Source organism: Ursus americanus, chromosome 26 (genome assembly GCF_024610735.1).
Source record: "Ursus americanus isolate L20-20 chromosome 26, mUrsAme1.1.p, whole genome shotgun sequence".
NCBI lineage: Eukaryota > Metazoa > Chordata > Mammalia > Carnivora > Ursidae > Ursus > Ursus americanus.
This window is the reverse complement of record NC_142152.1, coordinates 30,820,959-30,844,550: the sequence shown is the minus strand read 5'-3', so window position 1 is coordinate 30,844,550 and position 23,592 is coordinate 30,820,959. Positions and strand designations below refer to the sequence as shown.

General features: G+C 40.9%; 1 protein-coding gene across 2 annotated transcripts in view; it reads left to right on the top strand.

Annotated features, from left to right (window-relative positions):
- Window positions 1-22,914, top strand: part of GALC (galactosylceramidase) — a 58,972-nt gene extending 36,058 nt beyond the window's left edge. For both annotated transcript variants that reach the window (XM_045807699.2, XM_045807700.2), the window contains exons 11-17: window positions 5,773-5,862; window positions 6,664-6,750; window positions 8,845-8,995; window positions 11,188-11,368; window positions 15,491-15,654; window positions 17,023-17,099; window positions 21,098-22,914. In XM_045807699.2, coding sequence (XP_045663655.2) covers window positions 5,773-5,862; window positions 6,664-6,750; window positions 8,845-8,995; window positions 11,188-11,368; window positions 15,491-15,654; window positions 17,023-17,099; window positions 21,098-21,244 — 897 coding nt within the window. In that variant the 3' untranslated portion in view covers window positions 21,245-22,914. The remainder of the gene's footprint in view (window positions 1-5,772; window positions 5,863-6,663; window positions 6,751-8,844; window positions 8,996-11,187; window positions 11,369-15,490; window positions 15,655-17,022; window positions 17,100-21,097) is intronic.
- The last annotated feature ends 678 nt before the right edge of the window (window positions 22,915-23,592 follow it).

Below are 23,592 nucleotides of genomic sequence, written 5' to 3'. Positions count from 1 at the left end.
TTTTGTGTGTGTTTTTGTGTCAGATTTAAGAAATTACTGCTTAATCCAAGGTCATGAAATTTATACCTATGCTTTCTTCTAAGAGTTTTATAGTTTCAGTTCTCACATTTAAGTCTTTGATCCATTTTATTTTTTCAATACAGGGTTAGATATGTATCGAACTTCATCATTTACAGGTGGATATCATCTAATTGTTCCTGCCTCATTTGTTGGTTCATTCCTTATTGAATTGTCTTGGCTTCCTTGTTGAAAATCGACTGGCAAAAAATGCGAGGGTTTTTTCCTGGACTCTCAGTTCTATCCTTATGGGAGCATTATGCTGTCTTAGTTACCATAGCTCTATAATATGTTTTGAAGTTAGGAAGCATGAGTCCTCCAGCTCTGTTATTTTTCAACACTGTATGGCTATTAGGGGTCCCTTGCATTTCCATAGAAATTTTGGGATCAGTTTGTCAACTTCTGCAATGAGGCTAGTTTGGATTTTGATAGAGGTTACATTTAATCTGTAGATCAGTTGGGTAGTATTGCCATTATAACAGTATCAAATCTTCCAGTGCATGAGCACGGATACCTTTTCATATATTTACATTTTTACTTCTTTTAAAGATGTTTATAGTTTGCAGGGTATAAGTCTTGTGCTTCTTTTCGTTGCAGTTATTATTTCTGAGTATTATTTTGGTATAACGTTAAATGAATTGTGTTCTTAATATCATTTTCAGATTTTTCATTCCTAGTGTATAGAAATATAGTTAATTTTTACATATTGATCTTGTATCCCACAAGCTTTCTGTACTTATTTCTTAGTTCTCATAGTTTTTTAATTGATTCTTAGAGGATTTTCTATATATAAGATTATGTCATCTGCAAATAGAGATAGTTTTGCTTCTTTCTTTTCAATCTAGATACCTTTCATTTTTTTCCCTTGATTAATTGTCCTTTAGTAAATATTGAATAGAAATGGTGAGAATGTACATTCTTATCCTGTACCTGATCTTAGGGGAAACAGTTTCAGTCTTAAGTGTAATGTTAGCTGTGGTTTTTTGGTTAATATTTTTTATAAGATTGAAGACCTTCCCTTATATTCCCAGTATGTAGAGTGCTTTTATTATGAAAGGGTATTGGATTTTATCGGATACGTTCTGTATATATTGAGATGATCATGTGGTTTTTGTTTTTTATTTTATTGATATGGTGTATTACGTGGACTGATTTTTGTCTGCTAAACTAGCTTTGCATTTCTGGGATAAATTCCACTTCATCATCATGTATAATTCTTATTTATTGCTGGATTTGATTTGCTAGTATTTTGTTGAGGATTTTTGTGTCCAAATTCGTAAGAATACTGGTATGTAGTTTTCTTGTAGTGTCTTTGTTTTTGTTTTTTTTTTAAAGATTTTATTTATTTATGTGACAGAGAGACAGCCAGCGAGAGAGGGAACACAGCAGGGGAGTGGGAGAGGAAGAAGCAGGCTCCCAGCGGAGGAGCCCGATGTGGGACTCGATCCCCGAACACCGGGATCACGCCCTGAGCCGAAGGCAGACGCTTAACAACTGCGCTACCCAGGCGCCCCTGTTTTTTTAATATTTTATTTTATTTTGTTTTATTTTTTTATTTAAATGCAATTAGCCAACATATAGTACATCATTCATTTTGATATAATGTTCAGTGATTCATTAATTGCATATAACACCCAGTGCTCATCACATTACACACCCTCCTTAATGCCCATCACCCAGTTACCCCATCCCCCTCACCCACCTCTCTTTCCACAACCCTCAGTTTGTTTCTGGAGTCAAGAGTCTCTCATCGTTTTTCTCCCTCTCTGATTGCTTCCCATTCAGCTTTCCCTCCCTTCCCTTATTGTCCTCTGCACTATTACTTATATTCTACATATGAGAGAAACCGTTTGATAATTGTCTTTCATGATTGACTTATTTCACTCAATACTGCCCTCATACACCGAGTTCGGAAATGTTCCTTCCTCTTAACGTTGTTTAAGATAATCTGTGAAGGATTGGTATTAATTTTATAAGTGTGGGAGAATTCATCAATGAAGCTATCTGATTTTGTGATTTTCCTACAAGAAAGTTTTGGTTTACGGACTCAATCTCTTCCGTATAGGTCTCCTCAGATTTTACATTACCTTTTGAGTCAGTTTTGGTAGTTTGTAAAAGGGAATTTGTCTCTTTTATTTATGTTACCTAATTTGTTTGCATATGTTTGTGTATAGTATTTCCTTACATATTACCTTTTAACTTCTGTAAGGTTTGTAGAAGTGTTCCTCTTTCATTCCTGATTTTAGTAATTTGTCTTCCCTTTTTTTCTCGGTTAGAAAACCTAAAGGTTTGGGGCGCCTGGGCGGCACAGCAGTTAAGCACCTGCCTTCAGCTCAGGGCGTGATCCCGGCGTTCTGGGATCGGGCCCCAGTCAGGCTCTTCCGCTATGAGCCTGCTTCTTCCTCTCCCACTCCCCCTGCTTGTGTTCCCTCTCTCACTGGCTGTCTCTCTCTCTGTCAAATAAATAAATAAAATCTTTAAAGAAAAAAAAAAAGAAAACCTAAAGGTTTGTCAGTTTTGTTCATCTTTTCAAATAAACAACTTTTGTTGATTTTTCTCTGTTTTCTTCTTTATTTCAGTAATTTCCACTATAATCTTTTTTCCCTTCCGTTACCTTTGAGTTTAGTTTGCTCTTTAAAGATTGTTTTTTATATTTTCTTAACGTAGAAGATTAGGTTATTTTTTGAGATATTTCTTTCTTTAAATTTTTTATTTTAATTTAGTTAACATGTAGCGTATTATTAGTTTCAGGGGTAAAATTTAGTGATTCATCTGTTGCATATAGCACCCAGGACTTATCACATTACGTGTTCTCCTTAATGCAGTTACCCCATCATGCAGTTACCCCATCCCCCCCCCACCTCCCCTCTAGCATCCCTCAGTTTGTTTCCTATAGTTAAGAGTCTCTTATGGTTTGCCTCCCTCTCTGTTTTTATCTTATTTTATTTTTCCTTCCCTTCCCCTATGTTCCATCTGTTTTGTTTCTTAAATTCCACATATGAGTGAAATCATATGGTATTTGTCTTTCTCTGACTGACTTATTTTGCTTAGCATAGAGATATTTCTTTTTTTAATATGGGTATTTACAGTTATGAATTACTCTATAAGTAGTACTGTATCTGTATCTCTTTAGGTTTTGTTATGTTATATTTTCATTTTTATTCATCTTATTTTCTAATTTCTTTTGTGATTTCTTCTTTGACCCATTGCTTATTTAGGAGTGCATTATTTAATTTGTATATTTTTGTGAGTTTTCCAATTTTTTGTTACTGATTTTTAATCTCATTCTATTAAGATTAGAGAATATACTTTGATTTTAATCCTTTTAAATTTATGGAGTTTTATTTTATTTACCTTGCACATGATCTCTCTTGAATATTGCATATGTACTTGAGAAGAATGTATGTTCTGTTATTGTTGGGTAGAGTGCTATTTTGTAGATGTTTGTTAGATCTTGTTGGTTTATAGTGTTCAGGTCTTCTATTTCCTTGTTGTTCTCTCTGTTGTTGATAGTGGCTAATTGAAGTCTTCAACTACTTTTGTTGAATCATCTGTCCTCCTTTCTCTTATTCTGTTGTTTTATGTATTTTGAGTCTTTCTTATTAGGTGCCTATGTGTTTATAATTCTTAAGAATTTTTCTGATGGATTGATCCTTATATAATTATAAAATGTCTCTCTTTACCTCTAGTAACAATTTACTCTTTATTGTTGTTGTTTATTTGCTTAGTGACTTTCTTGAACAAATTCCGTACTTTGTCAGCTTTATTATATCTGACCTACTGAAGCCTCTGCTTAGTTACCTTAGTGGTCAGCTCATGACTGTACAATGGTTTCCTTATGTTTGGAACTGCCAAGTCTCCTGGCCTTAGCTGATGGGCTATGTGTGCATGTTGGAGTATGTGTCAGTGCTCAAGCAGGCAGTGTACAATTTTTATAGTAGTTTTACTTCATTTTTGAGCAAAGCTTCAAGGTCAACCTGAATTTCCCAGTACAGCATCAGGACTATTTGGGTTATCCATTATCTTCTTCATTGAGCTTTGGGTTTTTGTATCTTTTCTTTTTTTTTTCTTTTTAGAGTGGAAGAGTGAGGGTGGGGTGAGTGGGACAGAGGGAGAGGGATAATCCCAAGCAGGTGCCATACTCAGTGTAGAGCGTGATGCAGGGCTCAATCTCACAACCGTGAGATCATGACCTGAGCTGAAATCAAGAGTCAGAAGCATAACTGACTGAGCCACCCAGGTGCCCCTAGTTTTTGTGTCTTTCAAGAATTTTTTCTGTTTCATTCAAGTTGTTCAATTTCTGGACATAAAGTTACTGGTGTTATTCCCTATTATTCCTCTAATATCTATATAATTTGTACTGATGTCACCATTCTTACTGTTGACAATGGCAAGTTGTATTTTCTTTCTTTTTATCCTGATTTCCTGATTAGTCTAGCTAGAAGTTTATCAATTTTATTGATCCATTCAATCAGCTTGTGGTTTCTTTATTCTTTATTATTCTCATTTTTCTGGGTTTTGTTTAATTGATTTCTCCTTTGATCTTTAGTGTTTTCCTTCTGCTTACTTTGGTTTTAAATTTGCTCTTCTTGTCCTAGTAGCTCTAGGTGGAAGCTGAGGTCTCACATCCTTCTCCTCTAATCGGTGTTCATTGCTATAAATTTGCTCCTAAGTACTGCTTTCATGGCATCCTACAAATCGTATTGTCATTTTTATTTTGATACAACTCAGAATTCTTTCTCATTTTCCTTTTTATTTCCATTTTTTCTTTGAGCCATGGATTATTTAGAAATTTGTTATTTAGTTTCTAAATATTTTGGAATTTTCTAGAGGTTTTTCTATTATTTATCTCTCTCAATTATCTTGTGGTCAGGGGACATACATTGTGTGATTCGAATCTTTTTGAATGCATTGAAAGTTCTTTTATGGCTAAGAATATAGTGTTCCTTGGTGAATGTTGCTTGTGTACTTGGAAAGAATGTGCATCTGCTGTTGCTGGGTGAGGTGATCTATAGATGTCAATCCAGGCAAGCTTTGTGGTAGCATTGTGCAAATTGTCTCTGTCCTTGTCGATTTACCGTCTAGTTATGCATCATTTACTGAGGATGAGGTATCGGAATATCTAACTACAATTGTAATTTTTTTAGTGTCCACAAAGCCTGGCGCACAACCTTATGCTTAAGTGCTCTGGGATCTTTGAATCCCCTGAAGTAGGGATTATGTCTCATAATTCTTTTGATCCCAGTCCTTAGGAGTGACTACTTAGTAAAAAATGATGTTGTCAGCGTGAGAACTATTTGTTATATGTACTTACTGACTTTAGTTGTATATGAAGGTTATATTTAGATGAGCTGCCTTTTCAGTGAAAACATATAAGCATTTGCATTTTATTTGATGTGTTTTACATGTAAAAGGGTTATAATATAAAAATTAATCTGTGTGCCACAAAATGACCCTGTAGTGTAGGCATGGATTCAGTTTAATTCAGTCAAAATGCCATAGAGCTTTACTTGGACATACTTGACTAGGCATCCTCAGTAGACTTTCAATACAGGTTATATTAGAAAAAAAGTCTTTAAAAATTTGGAATAAATTTTTGGTTACCTAATATGTGCCATTTCTGTTAATCTTGGGACATTAAATATTTAATTTTCTTTTCCTAAGGTGGCTTGTGTATCATTTGGATAACTTCCGTGATTTTTTTTTTTCTCTTAGAGCCATAAATATTCTACATGTATACGGCCGTTTCTGCCTTACTACAATGTGTCACATCAGTTTGCTACCTTTGTTCTTAAAGGTTCTTTTGTAAGTAAATATGTGGGACTTTTATTTTGGTTTGATTTGCGAATTTATATATTGTATCACAGGCTGTCAGTTTATAAGTGCAGTCTTCTATTAGGAGCTGTTAAGTACTTATATATCCATATAAATGGATACAGGCACTGGTGTCTTCTCTCTACTGACTGGTCTTAGTCAAACAGTACAGAAGCCACGAGGAGGCAAAACTCTGTGTGGCTAAAACTCTCTGTGGCTTTGAAGAACACTTAACAAAAGTCAGTTGTAACAAAGTTGTTCCTGTTGGTAGAAGCATCAGTTATGTAGTCTAGGGAATTTTCAAGTGTTCACCTTTCAGTACTCTACAAAAAACCCAACAACATAAAAAAGACCAGATTCTTGCTATTTCTACCTATTGTTAGTTTTGAACACAGAAAATACAGTGCCTTTTCTGACTACTAATTTCTACTAAGTTTTGACTACAGTGCCTTTTCTGACTACTAATTGCATAAAAATTGTTTTTTAATACTAGAAAATTCCTAAAAAGTGTTTTACACAGGTACAGTAGTGAATATTTTTGAAGCAAAGGCACTAAAATCTTCTTGAACATTTGCCAGAGTCTGTGGTATTTACAGGAAATAAAGTATTTGCTTGAACAATATCTTCCTACTTTCAGAATGTTACTACTTAAGATTTGAAGTGGGTCTTTTGGCAAATAGGAATAGAGTGCACATTATCAATGGTTCATTCTTGCTGGTACTAATTTTGGAAATCCTCAGAGGATATGATGAGCCACTTAACTATGCCTTTTTATGTGTGTTTTCTCCTCAGAGTGAAATACCAGAGCTACAGGTGTGGTATACGAAGCTTGGAAAACCATCTACGAGATTTCTTTTTAAACAACTGGATTCTCTATGGGTAGTTTTAAAATAAATTCCTGTATTTTGAGCATTGCGAATAGTAAAGGAGGACAGACATTTGATTAATGAAGAATTTTTAATTTTATAATTGATTTTATGACTGAAGTATAATAGAGCTAAAGTCCCCAGCTGTTTTTTTGTTTTTTGTTTTTTAATAGAAATCCTCCTCAAGGCATAATAGAAGTGTGTGTGTTTATAGGTGTGTTTGTTTGCTGTGATGAATGGTGCCACCATCCCCTGGCTGCCCAAGTAAGAAAATTGAGTCTCACCTGAGACTGTCTTTCCCACCGACCCTATCTTTGTATACCACTATTGGTCTAGTTCAGAGCATTCTATCTCTGACGTGTTTTTCTTACACATTCCTTATTCTCCTTTCCCACTGCTACTGCTTATTTCAGTACCTTATTATCTCTCTCCTGGGTTTTGGAAACGACTTCCTCTTTTCCCAGCCTCCAATCTGACTCTGTCCAGCCACCCATCACACTGCTACCAGAATAATGTGTCTAAAATGCAGATCTGAGTTTTGTCAGTCCATTGCTCAAAGTCCTTCAGTGATTTTTCCTGTGAGTTCACATCCCTTAGCATAGCACACGACCCTTGTTACCACCTCACGAGGTAAAAGACTGCTTTCATTTCTCGATGCTTGTTCTACTAACGTGGCCTGTACTTACAGACCAGACTTCTCTGCCACTTTACTCACGTCTGTGACTTTGCACTTGCTTCTTCCCCCTCCTGAAGGCCTTCTCCTCATGTCTTTGTTGTCCTTCAAGACTCAGCTCAGGTGCGGCTTCCTCTGAAGCTTTCCCCACCAGTCCTAGCTCAGAGCCACCTAGGAGCAGGTGCTTACCTGGTTAAGCACTTTCCCCACTACACTGGGCACCTTGAGGATTGGGGCCCTGCATTATTTAGCTTTTTACCCCAGGCCCCTGCTATCATGCTTACTTAGCACATGGTTGTTCCTCAGGAAATGTTTCAAAGAATGTGATTTGGTCCAAGTGAACACATTACTTCACCTAATTGACACAAATCTACTTTTCCTGAAAATTATAAATGTTCTGTGAATCAACTAGTCGCTATCAGTGATTGAACACCATTTCTGTATAAAATTCTAAAAAAAAAAAAGAGCAGTCTGCTTTTTGCACAACAAATTGCAAGAAATGCATATTAAAATCAATTTTCCCCATAAGAAAAATAATATCATTTGGGGTATTACCTGAGCCAGAATATGGTGTTACATATTTCATAGATCTGACCAATAATTTATTATTAAAGCAAAGATATGGTATAAGCCCCCAGAATTGAAAGTAGAAAAAAAAAACAACTGCTGAAATTTCCTAAAATGGGCATACATCTAATGCCTACGTTAATTATGTAAAGGTTTCTAGTGTCTTCAGAGGTCTACATGTAGCATAGAATAGCTGCGATATAGGGAGTGTTTCTATAGGGAAGGTCGTGCACTGAGCGAAGTACTTTCTAAAACAGTGTTATTTGATTCTTGCAGCAGCCCTAGGAGGTCTGTATTTTTTCCCCTCATTTTGTGGTGAAGTGGCTTAAAAAGAGTAAGCTGCCAGAAGCGTAAAAGTGACACAAACCTAACTTGCTAATTGAAATATATATTGAACATGTCAGAAGTAGGACCTTTTTTTCTTAATAGTAAAAGGTTTTCTGTGATTAACAGCTGAGTCATCAGTGAGATTTTGTGGATTTTTCTCCCTTAGTAAAGTCCTAAAAAGTAAATAAGCAGATCTCTTGCTTATGTGTATTGAATGTACATGGGCTTTGAGGAGCTTACAGTGTAATGGCAAAGAATAGACAAATAGAAATTTTGGTGTCATCTAGTCCTCCTTCCCTCCATGGAGGGAAATTCTTTTAAAATCCTATCTACAAAGTATAATTTTAGAAAGTCTTCTTAATAACTTAAGGAAAAAGATCCCCAAGGCCTTGATCCTGAGTGTGGCCTTCATGAGTGGTTCTGAGGTTTCAGCAGAAGTGAGTCTGGCTTTTCATTAAGTTGATTTTCCAAAAAGTTGATTTTGCCCAGATGAGATGAGCCAAAGCACCTGGCCTTGACCCCCGCGTTTTCGGTTTCCAGCTCCTCGACAGCGGGGGCACTTTCACCCTGGAGCTGCGGGAGGACGAGCTCTTCACGCTCACCACTCTCACCACCGGGGGCAAGGGCAGCTACCCGCTGCCTCCGAAGTCCCAGCCCTTCCCACGGATTTATAAAGACGATTTCGATGTTGGTAAGTTTTGTTTGTTTTTACTAAACCTTACCGTGGTTTCCATTTCCAGCAGTAGTGGGTAGATTTCTACCTGTCAGACGGGTGTGCGAGAAGGCCTGTGCAGAGTGGCTCTGAATGTCCACGTGGTAACTGAGACCTCATTTCTGTGTTACCTCAAGGTGACTCTCAGCTTGAGAGCCCTGTATTTTTCGGTGCCAGAAAAAACAGAATGAAAGCTATAATCGTAAGTTGGTTTCAATGAAGCTTACGGTTTGTGACCCTGCCACTGCCCTGGCATCCACATCTCATGAAAGCCATTCCTGGTTTCCTCCCTGAGTGTGTGGTCAAGGTCCTTCACTTTCCGCGGGGCTAGTGGACTGTGTGCTAAGGGCCGTTATGCTCCCCTTGGGGGCTTCACCTCATTATCTACCTGGGAATTTTATACTTGCACTCTCCTGGTTTTCTAGGAAGATCTGTTCTAAAGCTGTTAGAAAAGCTTTTGATTTTAGGTAATTCAGGAAAACTGCTTGAAAAGTTAGAAGGCAGAGTCATTGTGAGTATAGCCCCAGATCACTCAGTAAGTGACGAACTTGTCGACCAGGAGATGTACAGCTTCTGGATCTCACAGACAGGGTCAGGTGGCGCTCTTCTTTGCTCCTAAAATCTGGAGCTGTAGGAGAGAAGCAGGGAGGGGGACTGCCATTGAGAGTGCATCTTGAACCTCCTGTCTGCAGGGCTGCTCTTTCCAGCCTGGCTGCTTGGAGACTCCTGCTACCCCCTCCCGTCACAGTCAGGCCGCAGGGTCTCAGCTGCCTTTCCCGGGAAGGGATACCCTGGTTAATTGCAGTACAAGGCCCTTTGGACTGTGTACTGGAGTCCTCTCGGTTATTCGCATAACACAGACAACAGGGACCCTCGGGGGGGGCTCTGTGCTTTGTTTTCTTCCAATTCTCTGAAGTGGCCTCTTAGATGAATCCATGAACACGCCACCCGGAACGTCTTTGCACTGTGTTGCTCTCTCCTGCGTTGGCAGAGGTAACTCGTCTTGTCTTCAGTAAAGGAGTCTGTGTGGGGTACGGCCCAGTTAACACGAGGGAAGTTCCCCCGACACCAGAATTTTTTATTCTATGACCTGAAAACCGAAAGGCAATTCTAAACCTACAAATCTAAAGTGTAATGCTTTATTGACTACAAAATAAACTAAAAATTGTAAGTCAGGCTGTAGCACTCCTTTATGTGGTTCTTAATTTCTCAAATGATGAATATGAAAACACTTAGAAAAGCATGAAGTATGAAATTAGCTGTAAGATTATGACTAAAATTGCTCTTCTGTAGCCTTTGTCATTGTAAGACTGTAATTTAATTAAATAAAACTGAAAAAAAATTGATAGATAGCCCAACTGCTTTTGCTCCATATTAGAAATAGAAGAGAATTTGTAATTTGTAAATGCTGTAGTTGATACAGTGAGCCTTTTCTAATCTGTCAGCTGATGACTGTGACCAGGAACTTAGAACCTCATTTGGCAAATACTAGAAATAACAAAATTATCTCTTACTGAGCCTTTGCTGGGTGCTGGTTTATGTACGCACTTTACATGAATTCTTTCATTTAATTCTCTTGTCCTCATGTCCACTAAGAAAGGAGCATGCTTGAGACACAGGGCAGTTAAACAACTTGGCCAGGGGGACGGACTGAGCTGGAATTTAAACCTTGGGTCTGCCTTTCTGTAAAACTCGTGATCTCTCCTCTTATGCAGTTGCATGGATTAAATATGTAAAGTCTGTGTATTAAACTGATTATATTGGTATTGAGTAATAATGATGATATAAAATTAGTCTCTTTATTAACCTAACCCCTAAACTTCCGCTTGTTTTTTTTTTTTTTAAGATTTTATTTATTTATTCGACAGAGATAGAGACAGCCAGCGAGAGAGGGAACACAAGCAGGGGGAGTGGGAGAGGAAGAAGCAGGCTCATAGCGGAGGAGCCTGATGCAGGGCTCGATCCCATAACGCCGGGATCATGCCCTGAGCCAAAGGCAGACGCTTAAAGACTGAGCCACCCAGGCGCCCCTAAACTTCCGCTTGTTATAAGTATCATTTACTTATTTAGGACTTTACAAAAGTGTTTCAAAATGTGCCATAAAATACCAGAGAGGAGAAATTCTGTAAGGATTTTATACTAACCAGAGAATTTAATTGTGTTCTGAACAGATTACCCGTTTTTTAGTGAAGCTCCAAATTTCGCTGATCAGACTGGCGTCTTTGAATACTTTACGAATATTGAAGACCCTGGAGAGCATCGCTTCACACTTCGCCAAGTTCTCAATCAGCGGCCCATTACTTGGGCTGCTGATGCATCCAACACCATCAGTATTATAGGAGATTACAAATGGTATATAACATTGGTGTCCTTAATGTGTATCTAGCTGAAATAACCTCGTAATAGTGTCAGGTACATTCTGAAGTGAAGACTTTCCAACGGTCTTCCTTGTACAGGAGCCTAATGGGTGTGTGGTCATTGTTGAATATCAGGGCCACAAGTCAGCACGTGCAATGCAGCCTCAGTGTCCTCCCGTCCGATTTGTCCGGTTTAATAGTGATTGTTGCAGGAACAGATTGCTTTTAATATAAAAACTGAGGACTTTCGGATCCAGTTATAATTTCATATTTGTTTACAAACAGACTTTGTGATCTGTGTGTGGTTTTTGGCTTTGCTGGAGCGTTGATTTGTTGATCTGGTGTTGCCACCTGCTGGATCCAGTCTAGACTACACTGTTTTAGCCTTCGTAGAAAACCTGTTTACAGGGTGACGGTAGGTGGCAATAGTGAAAAGCAAATCAGCTTTTACTTGGTGAGTGAATTCATCCCTTTCCTTTAGGATTTGTATTTATCCTACACGTAAAACGTAACGACCAAACCAAAACTTCACCTTCTCTGTTAAATCAGTTGTGGGATTGTAAAGTACTGACTTATGTATACCTGTTTTAGGTGTTTCTTTTGTACTTTTTCTTTTAACTAGTATAATTCTGTGAAACAAAACTCAGGCGTTCCAGGTTTAGTGATAGTAACTGTTAATGCCAAGTCACCAGGCAGCCATATCTATTCCTTGGAAATTGGACCCGGCAGGGAAGATAAACCTGAAAAGAGCCTTGACTTGTTTATCTGTGGAATGCTGCAGAAAGTCTTTATCCCTTCTCTATTGCCTACTCCCTATTAGAAATCCCAAATTCTAGTTCCAAGCTCTGCTGTAAGTCTTGAGAAACTTCTGGTTACCTGGTTTCCAGAACCCATACAGTGCCATGGGGAGTTATTGGGGTACAATGAAGAATGCTTGCCTAATTTTGGATAACTTCGGTGGCTTGTCTTTCTATACAACAAGAATGCCATTTATCCCACATCTCTGTAGTAGACAGTTTACCTGGATTTTCTGATCGTGCTAGTGAGGTGTGTAATTTTTTCATTTGCTACCTATGGTCTTATGAGACAGGTGGCTGGGTTATTTTTCTAAGGGAGGGGCCCCATTATTTTGGTTACCAGTTTGGAAGGCAGCCAGTGTAGAAAACCTTTAATTTTTTGCGACAGCTGTTACCCTCCTCTACGGAAGAGTGGCTCTCCCTGAACCCAAACTCTTATTTCTGGTTGGGACTCTAGAAAAATTGAGAAACTCTTTAATTGTAGTAGAGAGATGGGTTAGAGCACCATCCAGAGAGTAACCAAATGTCTTCATAACCTTGAAGAGTTTGCAGTATTGAAATAGCAATACTCATCCTTACTGCTGCAGTGGGTAAGGGAGTTGAGGGGGGAAAGCTGGGAGAGGGAAAGAGTCACGTAGTTTGAATGGGAAAGGATGAGGAAAGGGCAGTGACACCCTTCAAAAAAACTATTTTCATCCTTCTTAGCCCTGCTTCCATTGTACAACAGGAGTATGCTCAGGATTATGAGTCACTCTCTCCAGCAGCCTGCTCAGCTCTACATGTCTGCGCCTCACTTCCAAGACCCTTTCAAATTTGGGCTCATCCTATTTATTATGTGCTATTTCCCAGTATTTCCTCCTGGATTTGAGGTAGCCAGATCTGTTCAGGGAGCCCCACGCGTGCCAGGCTCATTTCTGTTTGTTGGCTGCAGTGCCCCCTTCCTATAGGGAAAGGAGGGAGTGAAAACCCGGTCATACTACACACGGGTATGAGGGGCCCACAACTACCCATTGGAGAGGTGTCATCCTCTCCACCTTATGGATTGGGAAACCAAGGCTTCTGGGTAAGATTTACCCAAGTTCCCATACTTATAAGTTCTAGAACTAGGGCGAGAGGCCAGGACTATCTGTTGCCGTAGCCCATGTTCTTTGGACGACCACCTCACACCCTTGTTTTATGATCGTCTTCTTCCTAAGAGTAGGAGAGGGAGGATGAGTATGGTTTCCCTATAGTGCTATTTTAGAGTCAGTTCTCGGTGTGCACATACTGTCGTCAGTTCTTAGGGTGTGTTTGCAAGGGGGCTTCCTCTGTCATCCTTAGATTTAGTTAAGTACCAGCACAGTAATTGGACTACAGAGCGTAGGCGTTCCCAGAGCTACTCCAGACTTCCGTCTTGTTAGTAAGCTTTGGTTGAGACCTGAGAGCAATCACAAAATTACCTTCACTGCACACATCCAAACTCTGCCTCCCTTTGGTTAAATTTGCTTACTGTGTTGGCCAGTTTTTGTGCCGTTCACAGTACCAAGAGATTATGGCTCTGGAAGGCGAGACCACACTTTTATTCTGTTTCATTCATTGTCTGTAAAATTGCCTGCAAGTTCTGATGTGGGAATCTTTTTTCTGGAATGTGGTGTCTAAAAAGGAGGTTAGATCTTCTCCCACTCTGACTCTAAATAGAGTAAGTTTCTGGTGCTGACACTTTTTATACTTCTGATGAACCAGAACAGAGGGAGGGGATTTGTGGAGCAATGCTGATCCTTCGTGGTTTCCTACTGGGGACAATCTGCGGAGGGAAAACCTCCCTCTACTTGGGAGGATGTACAAGACAAATTGGGCTTTAGTTAAGTTTGCATCTGATTTTCCTGTAAAGTAGCCCAGCTTTGATTAGATGATTCACTGTGGATTTTCTGGATTGTTGCGTGCCCATTGTAGCTACTTCTTTTTTTATATTTTTCTTTACAAAGTAAAATTTCATTGTGCAAAATTCACTGATAAGAAACTGAGAAATATAAAAGCCACATAATTCTAGATCTAATTTCCCCCCATTTCCAAAATATATTTCTTGGTGTTCTTAGTTTTATTTTAGGCAGATTGCTTGCCTTATTACTTGGCTTTGTTCAGGCTTTCTTTCCTGTTTGCAGTTAGAATTTGAGTAGGAGGTAAGTTATTTTCAGAGATCATGTAGGTTTGGGGTGGTTGTATCATTGCAGAAGGCATCTAGTAGCATTTATAAAAGACGCCTGGAGCGGAGCTCACTATTAAAGGTCTAGTAGTTCCTGACTGGAGTTTCCCCCTCCTTTGATACCCCTGTCGATGAGTAATGGCAGGCAGGGATTTACTGTCCCTGTATGGACAGAGACGCTCTGTAGGGGAAAACGGCTCTCAGAGTAGGATTCCTGGACCAGTGGCACCCGGGAATTTGTTAGGCAGATTCAAGAGCCCCATCCCAAACCTACTGAATTGGACACTGTGGGGCGGGGCCAACAGACTGAATTTAACAAGCCCTCCAGGTCATTTCAGTGCTGTTCAAATTCGAAAATCCCTGCTGTAGAGTCAACACAGAGTTGACTCTGCAGAGAAATAATTTGAGATCTTTCTTCTGGAGTTATTACGTCTTGGTAGGGTTAAAGGTAAAAATTAGCCCCAAAGTAGCTTCTTTTATTTTTTAAAAATATTTTATTTATTTATTTGAGAGAGGGTGAGCAAGAGAGAGCAAGCAGACGGGGTGAAGGGCAGAGGGAGAAGCCGATTCCTCCACTGAGCAGGGAACCCGGTGTGGGGCTTGGTCCTGGGATTCCAGGATCATGACCTGAGTTGAAGTAGATGTTTAACTGACTGAGCCGCCCAGGCGCCCCAGCCCCAAAGTAGCTTATGTTCTCCTAGGGGCCCCCAGCTTTGCCTTCACTGATGGAAATTTAATAAACCTTTTTGTTCAGAATTGTATGGATCTTTTATATATTCCTAAGGGGAAAAAAAAGCCTCCTTTTAACATATTCTTAGGATGAGAAGTAGTTTTATTATAGAGAGACAAGAAATGTGTTAAGAGACTTAAAAATTTAAAAACAATAAATATTATTTTCCTGTAACATTAAAAGAGGCAATGAAATGACAACTTTAGGCGCGTAAAACTTAAAACTGTCATCGATGAAGATACTTTTTTTTCATCAATAAAGATTCTTAAAGCCCATCCCTGCTACAAGCGCAGACTTCACAAATCACATACCTCAGTTAGAAGTCTGGGAGCGCGTGGCTGGGAAGTGACACGTGCTGCACCCGTAGAGGCATAATTAAGAGCGCTAACCGACAGTTTCTTTCTGCAGGTCCAATCTGACTGTAACGTGCGATGTTTACATAGAGACTCCTGAGAAGGGAGGTGTGTTCATTGCTGGAAGAGTAAACAAAGGTGGCATCTTGATTAGAAGCGCCAGAGGAGTTTTCTTCTGGATTTTCGCAAATGGAACCTACAGAGTTACAGGTGATCTAGGTAAGTGACTTCCTCCGTAGCACATGGCTTGTTAGGAAATACGCCACGGCGAGCTTGTCACTTACTGTGTAATGAGCGAGCTTTACCTCAAGGGGCTTGGACGTCTAACTGGGAAGAGATTCAACACATGTAAGCAGATACCAAATAATTCAAAATTTGAGAGTTAGAGAGGCAGCTGTGTGAAAGGAAATGGTGCAGAGCTTTTTCAGGTGGAGCTGAGCTAGGCCGTCAGGGTAGGATTTGCATAGACTGGGGTGAGGTGGACGTAGTAGGGAGAGAATGCCCAGGAAACCCCGTAAATAAAAAGCAGGACTACAAGAACGTGCTAGGGTGCTTATGGAGATACAAGGAGAGGGCTTGGTCTGCTTAAAATAGAGAAATTCTGTTTCCAAATTTAGTTAATAATTCGAAAAGAGCTTGACTTTTTTTTTCATTCATGTTAAACAGCCCTTGTCTTACGTAGAACAGTATTTTATCCAGGGTAGGTGCTTAGGGTATGTCCGGGTTGAATTCTGTCTAACTCACTTTGGTGTTGGTGCACCCCGCTCTGTTGAAACAGACCGTATTATGCTGCGTTTTCCTGATTTCCTTGTCTCAACTTCCCCCTGCATTTGTAAAAAATCTTCTCTCCTATAGTTTGCTACTCTTTTCCTAAGGTGGAAAGGGCTGCACAAGTAAAAAAGAGTGGTTATAAGGACACTAGGGTAGGATTGCAAAATCATGGCATGACCCATCTAGAACGTTCCTCGCTGATTGTCCAGTCCAAACCAGAGAGGTTAATTGATTTGCCCAAAGTCTCAGAATGAGTTAGTAGCAGAGCTGGAACTAGCTATTTACATCCAGGCCTTAGTCCCCACTGTTCTTGTGTTTTAAACTGCTCACTCAGCATCTTCGTCTGGTTTCTGTCAGGCATCCAAATATAATCTACCCCCAAACTAACTCATTGTGTTCTCTCATTCTCAGTTCATGCTATTCCATGTAACCAGTTACCCCAGCTGGAAATCTTATGGTGACCTTTGACCACTACTCCTTATTCTTTATATCCAGTCCAGCCGAGTATAAATCTGTGCCTGAACTGTAGAAGCTCCCACGTTAAACTGTGGTTGGTTTGTGAGTTTATTTCACTGGTCCTCCTGTGAGCTCACCGATAATGCGTGGCTCACAGAAGGATCCCAGTACACGCGTGTGGAATGCATGCCTGAATGAAGAATGTTCTGTTCTAAATCAGTGGTAGATCTGGAAATGTAGATCTTTAGTAAGGCTTCTTTGTTATGTACAAATGCTGCCTGAGAACCCCAACTGAGCTATGTGAGTCTGTGATTTCGATTTTAAAAATATGTCAGTCAGGATAATCTTTTTGTGTTGCAGCTGGTTGGATCATATATGCTTTAGGACATGTTGATGTTACAGCAAAGAAATGGTATACGCTCACATTAATTATTAAGGTAAGTATTGCTGATCGGAATGCCTGGAGGTAAAATATTCTTTTCTTGTGCCTTTCTGGCACTTTCTGTCATCAGATGAGAGGGGAAACGTGTGATAAATACAGTAATGGAAATAGGCAGCGAATCTGCCAGGACACCGGCAAACCAGCAGATCCGAGGGGGTAGTGTGTGTCAGGGTAAAGCCGCATGAGAACGACCAGCTGTTGACTTTATCACTCCTCAGTTTTTTCAAATTTTGGTTCTGTTTTTTAAACTCAGGGGTAATTGGTAGATAGTCAGTAATTGAATTATTTTTTCCCAGTTGGCTGAACCAAGATTATAAATTGGAGCCTATACATTTATTTTTGGTGGCTGAGAGTAATTTTCGTGATGAGTACAAATTTTTGGAAGTTGGTTTCCATGAGTACTTTCGTAAAGAAGATACCAGATTAATTGTAGGATCGTGGCATCTAAAAATATTTGTCCAAATCACTGGGTGATCATGAGTTATTGATGGACGTGAGTCCAAGGGATGCTGTGTAGAAACTTCTGTGGAATACACTGCTGTTCTGTGACAGCATGGTTCTGTCATAAGTTGGCTTAGGTTAGAACAGCAGGTAAATATGGAAATCACATAACTTTTTCAATTGTTCTCGTCTCTTACCCAACCACCCAAAATGACAGTACTCATTTTTCGGGTGGTAACAATACGTTTTGAGCATCTGGGTTGGGTGTGGCATTGTTTAACTCTGCCACACTCAGTGGGCGCGGCTTTGTTCCCAGTTCTTCCCTTTGGCGACGAACCAAGGCGGTCCGGGTGGGCTTTACCTGCAGGTGGAGGGAGGGTCTGTTGCGTGGCTCTTGGGGCACATGTGCGGGTATTTGATTAGGCAGATATTTAGAAATGGAATTGCATTTTGAATTTTGGCAGATACTGCCCTATTGCCAGCCTAGCCGTATCCATTTTTATAGCAGTTATAATAATATTTGATATTACCTATTTCTAAGGATTGCTTTTCAGACTAATTCACATGATTTTATATTTTCTTGATAATGAGGGAGCTTGCACCCCTTCTTATGTTTATTGGCTATTTGTATTTTTCTCTCTTTTCTGAAGTTACCTGTTCACATTCTTTCCTCATTTTCTTATTGTGTTTTCTTTTTCTGATGGATTCATATGAATTTATTATATATTCTGAGTGGTGACGCATTATCTGTTACATATGTCACAGATATTTTCTTCTGCCCTGTCATATGTATTTTAATTTTGTTTATGGTATGTTTCATGAATAGAAGTTTTACATTTTGGTTCTGTCAAATATTTCTCTTTTTTTTCATTGCTTTTATTTTTTTTTTAAGAAGACCTTCACCTTTCTCAAGGTGAGGAACATTTTTTTTTCTCTAAGCAAAGTTTAGGATTTTTTTATGTTGAAGTCTTTTTTTTTTTTTAAGATTTTATTTATTTCAGAGAGGGGGAGGGAGGGGCAGAGGCAGAGGGAGAGAGAGAATCCCAAGAAGACTCCCCACTGGGCACGGAGCCCCACATGGGGCTCGATCCCAGGACCCTGAGATCATGACCTGAGCTGAAATCAAAAGTTGGATGCTTAACTGATTGAGCCATCTAGGCGCCCCCATGTTGAAGTCTTTAATACATCTGGAATTTACATATGAATCATAAGGAGGACTGGCCCAGTATAATTTTTTTTAAAACAAATGGATAGCCATCACCATTTATTACATAGACTGTCCTTTTGCCTATGATTTAAAGGCCACCTTTTTGGTGTAACAAATCATCACGTGTGCATAGGTTATTTCTGAACTTTGTTCTTTATATTGCTTTGTGTTTCATTATCTGGTATCACTCTTTAAAGTGTGTTGACTTTCCAGAATCTTTGATTACATAGTTTACTCCCTTACTTCCTTCAGGTTCTTTCCTGACCACGTTCTATAAAACAGCACCCGTTTTCCTTTCTGTCCCTCCTCCCTTAGTGAATGAAATGAGCGTTCTTTATTTTTTTAAATTTTTTTATTATTTATTTACGAGAGAGAATGAGTAGAGGGGAGAGGCAGAGGGAGAGGGAGAAGCAGACTCCCCACTGAGCAGGAAGCCCGAAGCGGGGCTCGATCCCAGGACCCTGAGATCATGACTCGAGCTGAAGGCAGATGGTTAACCAGTTAACCGACTGAGCCACGCAGGCGCCCCTCGAGTGAGCGTTGTTAGCAGTAGGCATGTTGGAGCCAGGCCGACCTGCGTGTCTACTTCCTTGCTGACACCTGCTGACTCCCTGCAAGTTATTTACCTCTTTGGGCTTCTGTTTCCTTATCTATAAAAGGGGGATAATGTCTGTAAAGTTGTTTTAGGGTTAAAGGTTTTTTATGTTTTCATTAATACGTGTCTATTAAGCACCTTTTATGTGTACTTCCCTAGGTGCTAGGGATGCAGCAGCGAACGAGGCACACACGGCTCCTGCTCTGCTAGAGGACACGGGCTGGCAAAGTCTGCGAAGGGCCAGACAGTAGATATTGTAGGCTTTGTGAGCCATCTGGTCTGTGCAACCTTGCTCAACTCTGCTTGTGTCGTGAGAAAGCAGCCACGGACAGTAGATAAATGAATGCACGTGGCTGTGATTCCAGTAACATTTTATTTATAAAAATAGGTGGCTGGCCTGTGGGCCATAGATGGCTGCCTTCTGTTCTAAGACAGTAAAAAAAAAAAAAAAAAAAAGAATCAGTCAGTCAAATTGTGAAGAAAAAAATGGGCGAGGAGATAAAGTAGCTCCCCCGTCTGGATGCTGTAGGTAGGGAGAGGGGAAGGGCTCCTGGAGTTGGTGCTCTTTGAGCCGGACGTGCCTGGTGGGGAGAGCACGCTGCGCAGAGGGCCCGCTGGTGCCTGGCCTGGGGCGAGGAGCGCCCGGAGGCCAGCGGGCGGCGTGGGGCGGGGAGGAAGGGCAGCTGGGCGGTACGACCGTGCCCTGGCTCAGCGTCATAGTCCCTGTCGGCCCCTGGGAGGGCTGCAGAGAGCGGGGCGTGTGTGGCAGCGCGAGCGTGGGTCCCCTGAGCGTGGAGTTGGACAGCTGAGATTCAGCTCTCGCTCTGCTGGTGCGTGTGTGATTTTGACTTACGGCCTCACGTCTCCGTATCTCTGTCCGTAAGATGAAAGAACGAGATTAATGCCCATCGCATTGTCATTCTGTGACTTAAAAACAGATTTTATTTTGGTCCTTAGCCTGGCGCTTTGGATCTTTAGCTCTTCACCCTTTGAAATTAGCTTATTTAAATGTTTAGCTGCAATTGATATGCTGTGAATATGTGCTCAGAAACGTGCTGTAACAATGATAATAAGGGCTAGCTAGCGTTTGTACCCGCTGGGTGCCAGGCGCTTGGCTCTGGAGGATTGGCAGCTGTCTGAGGAAATTATTTTTATCTTTCTCTGCCAGTGGCCAGTAAATCATTTCTGTGGATATTTCCCTTCTTCCCCGACCCCTTTCCCCCCAGTCATCAGTTTAACTGGTGGTTACTATTTTTCTAACCTGAGGGTGGGCTCTTCATGTGACTTTGAAGTGATGTTCTGTACACGGGGACAAAAAGGACTTAAATAAATGGATGCTTTGGCTCCAGTAGCCTCGTCTGAAGAGCTGGTGGCTGTTAGCCAACGTGTGTGCATGCAAGTACTTGGAAATTACGAACGTTTGTTTATTTTAGTGGGCTTTTGTCTAAGACTTTTTGATGCTATGGAAAGTTTTACATTTCTGATGGTTTTACAGCGTCTTGGTGGGGAACAAGGAAATCCTGAGGTCTTCCTTGTGCCTTGGAAACTCTTGACATACGTAGACGAGAATTTCCTCTGCGAGAATTTTTCCCGTGTGTCAAACTTCTGCTCAGACCGTGGAACCGTGTTCTGCCGCGGTCTGACGGGAGAAGCGTGTTGGCCCCACTGCACAGATTGGCCGTACGCAGTACGAAACGAACCTCAGAGAACCTTCTCGCGCGTCTTCACGGTGCCTTTGTCTTTCCTGCAGGGCCGGCTCTGCTCGGGCATGCTCAACGGCACCTACGTCTGGACGAACGTCCCCGTGAGTTTCCCGAAGAACGGCTGGGCCGCCATTGGGACTCACGCTTTTGAGTTTGCGCAGTTCGACAACTTTCGTGTGGAAGCCGCCAGCTGACGCTCACGGAGCAGCACAGAGCCACTGTTTGGATTTTCTTTCTTTTGTTTTGGTTTTGGTTGAGAGCCAGTTCTTCCGATGGATCAATACATGAGCCTCTTGGAGGCTAACCGTAGTGAAGGGAAAATGGGGAGAGAAATCCATGTTTGCTTGATCTGCCGGAAGGTATTTCTAGAACCAGTGCCCAGGGGAAACCGATGACTCCTGCGCGTGACCCGAAACGTCCCCTGCAGTTGCAGCTGTGCGGCGGCCCCGCTGTGAGGCGCGGTTTGGGTCTCGCCTCGCAGCCGCTCTCCGTGGCGCGCGCAGGCGTCGTGCGGACACGCACCTCGGGCGTCGCAGAGACGGACCGTGTGTCGGGGCGACGGCCCGCCACGGGGAGCTGAGGAACACTGCAAGGGCGGCTTCGTGGCAGCCGCTTCCCCGCGTTAATCTTTACACTCTCAAGCGTATTTTTTCTTTTCCTTTTCACGACGATGCTTTTGAATTCTAGATACGATGAGTGGATGATTTGAAAAATGCCTCCCTAATAAACTACCTCTAAAGCGAGTCCTGCAGTGAACCCTATGAGCAGATTAACTGGGCTATCTGCAATTTTTAATTCTTTTAAATCCAACCTTCAGCCTCGTAACCCTTAAAACTCTCTGTGAACATTTTCCCAGGTGGCTGGAAGGAGGAAGAGAATCCCACGTAGCCAGTGCTGTACGTGGGTCTCAAGATGAAGCTGTGGCGGTTTTCTTGTGTCTCATTTCCTGGTGCCTTTCGCGACCTGTCCTCGTGTGCCGCTGGTGACGGACTAACGCAGCGAATGCATTCTTTTATCTATGTGCGTGGAGGAAGGGGAACACGAAGCTTCTGCTAGTTCCTAGAATTGGATCATCCTCTAATATTCTGTGTGATTAGATGCGTTTGTTTCCTGAAAGTGCAAATGTGTTTATATTTAAGTGTGGGGAGCACAGTTCTCATGCAATATAATTTATATCTAAGCATTAGTGGTTCTCCTAGAAACGACTCAGTTGTCATGTCGATAAAGTAAATTCTGGAATTCTCTAACATGAAAGTTGAAAACTTCACTGGACTAATTCTAGAATTTTGGAATTTGTAATGGTTTAACATCGGCTAAACTGACCCGAAGTCTTGTATTTCTATTAAAGACAAGAAGCTAAATATTAGAATACATCAGATCATAGAGAAAAATTTTAAGTTAAACCAAGTCTAAGTGATTTCCACTTCAGGTCTCTCCAGATTTTTTTAAGTTAACTTTATTGTGGTATAATTTACATACAATAAAATGTTCCCATTTTGAGTATAGAGTTCAGTGAGTCTTGATAACTGGATACGCCCACAAAACCAACAACCCAACGAAGATATGGAACATTTCCATTACCCCAGAAAGTTCTCGGTGCACCTGTGTAATAATATCCTCTCACCTGTCCCCAGCTCAGGCAACCATTGATAGGATTTCTGTTGCTACTGATGGAACATTATAGAAGTGGTATCATACACTGTGTACTCTTGGGAATGGTTTCTTTCATTCAGCATAATGCTTTTGAGATTTATCTATGTCGCTATGTAAATTAATGGTTTGCTTCTTATTGTATGGTTATACCACAATTTGTTGTCCTCCTCCCTCACTTTTTGGAATTACGAATAAATCTATTATGAACATAGTCTTTGTGTGGACATTTGTTATCATTTCTTTTTTATTTATTTATTTATTTATTTATTTATTTATTTATTTATTTTTTAAGATTTTATTTATTTATTCGACAGAGATAGAGACAGCCAGCGAGAGGGAACACAAGCAGGGGGAGTGGGAGAGGAAGAAGCAGGCTCACAGCGGAAGAGCCTGATGTGGGACTCGATCCCAGATTGCCGGGATCACGCCCCGAGCCGAAGGCAGACGCTCAACCGCTGTGCCACCCAGGTGCCCCTCATTTCTTTTTTTTTTAAAGACTTATTTATTTTAGAGGGAGAGAGAGCAGGGGGAGGAGCAGAGGGAGGGAGAGAGAGAATCTAAAGCAGACTCCCTGCTGAGCACAGAGCCTCACTTGGCTTGATATCACGACCCTGAGATCATGACCTGAGCTGAAATCAAGAGCTGGACACTTAATCAACCGCCCCACCCATGTGTCCCTGTTTTCATTTCTTAATAAGTATCAAAGAGCGATACTGCTGGCTCTTTAGGGAAGTGTATGTATAACCTTACAAGAAACTGCCAAACTGTTTTCCAAAATGATTATATGATTTTACACTCCTGTTTACAGTGTTGGAGAGTTCCCATTGCTCCACATTCTTGTCAATGCTTCATGTTGTTCACCCCTAATTTTAGGGGTGTGGGTGTGTAG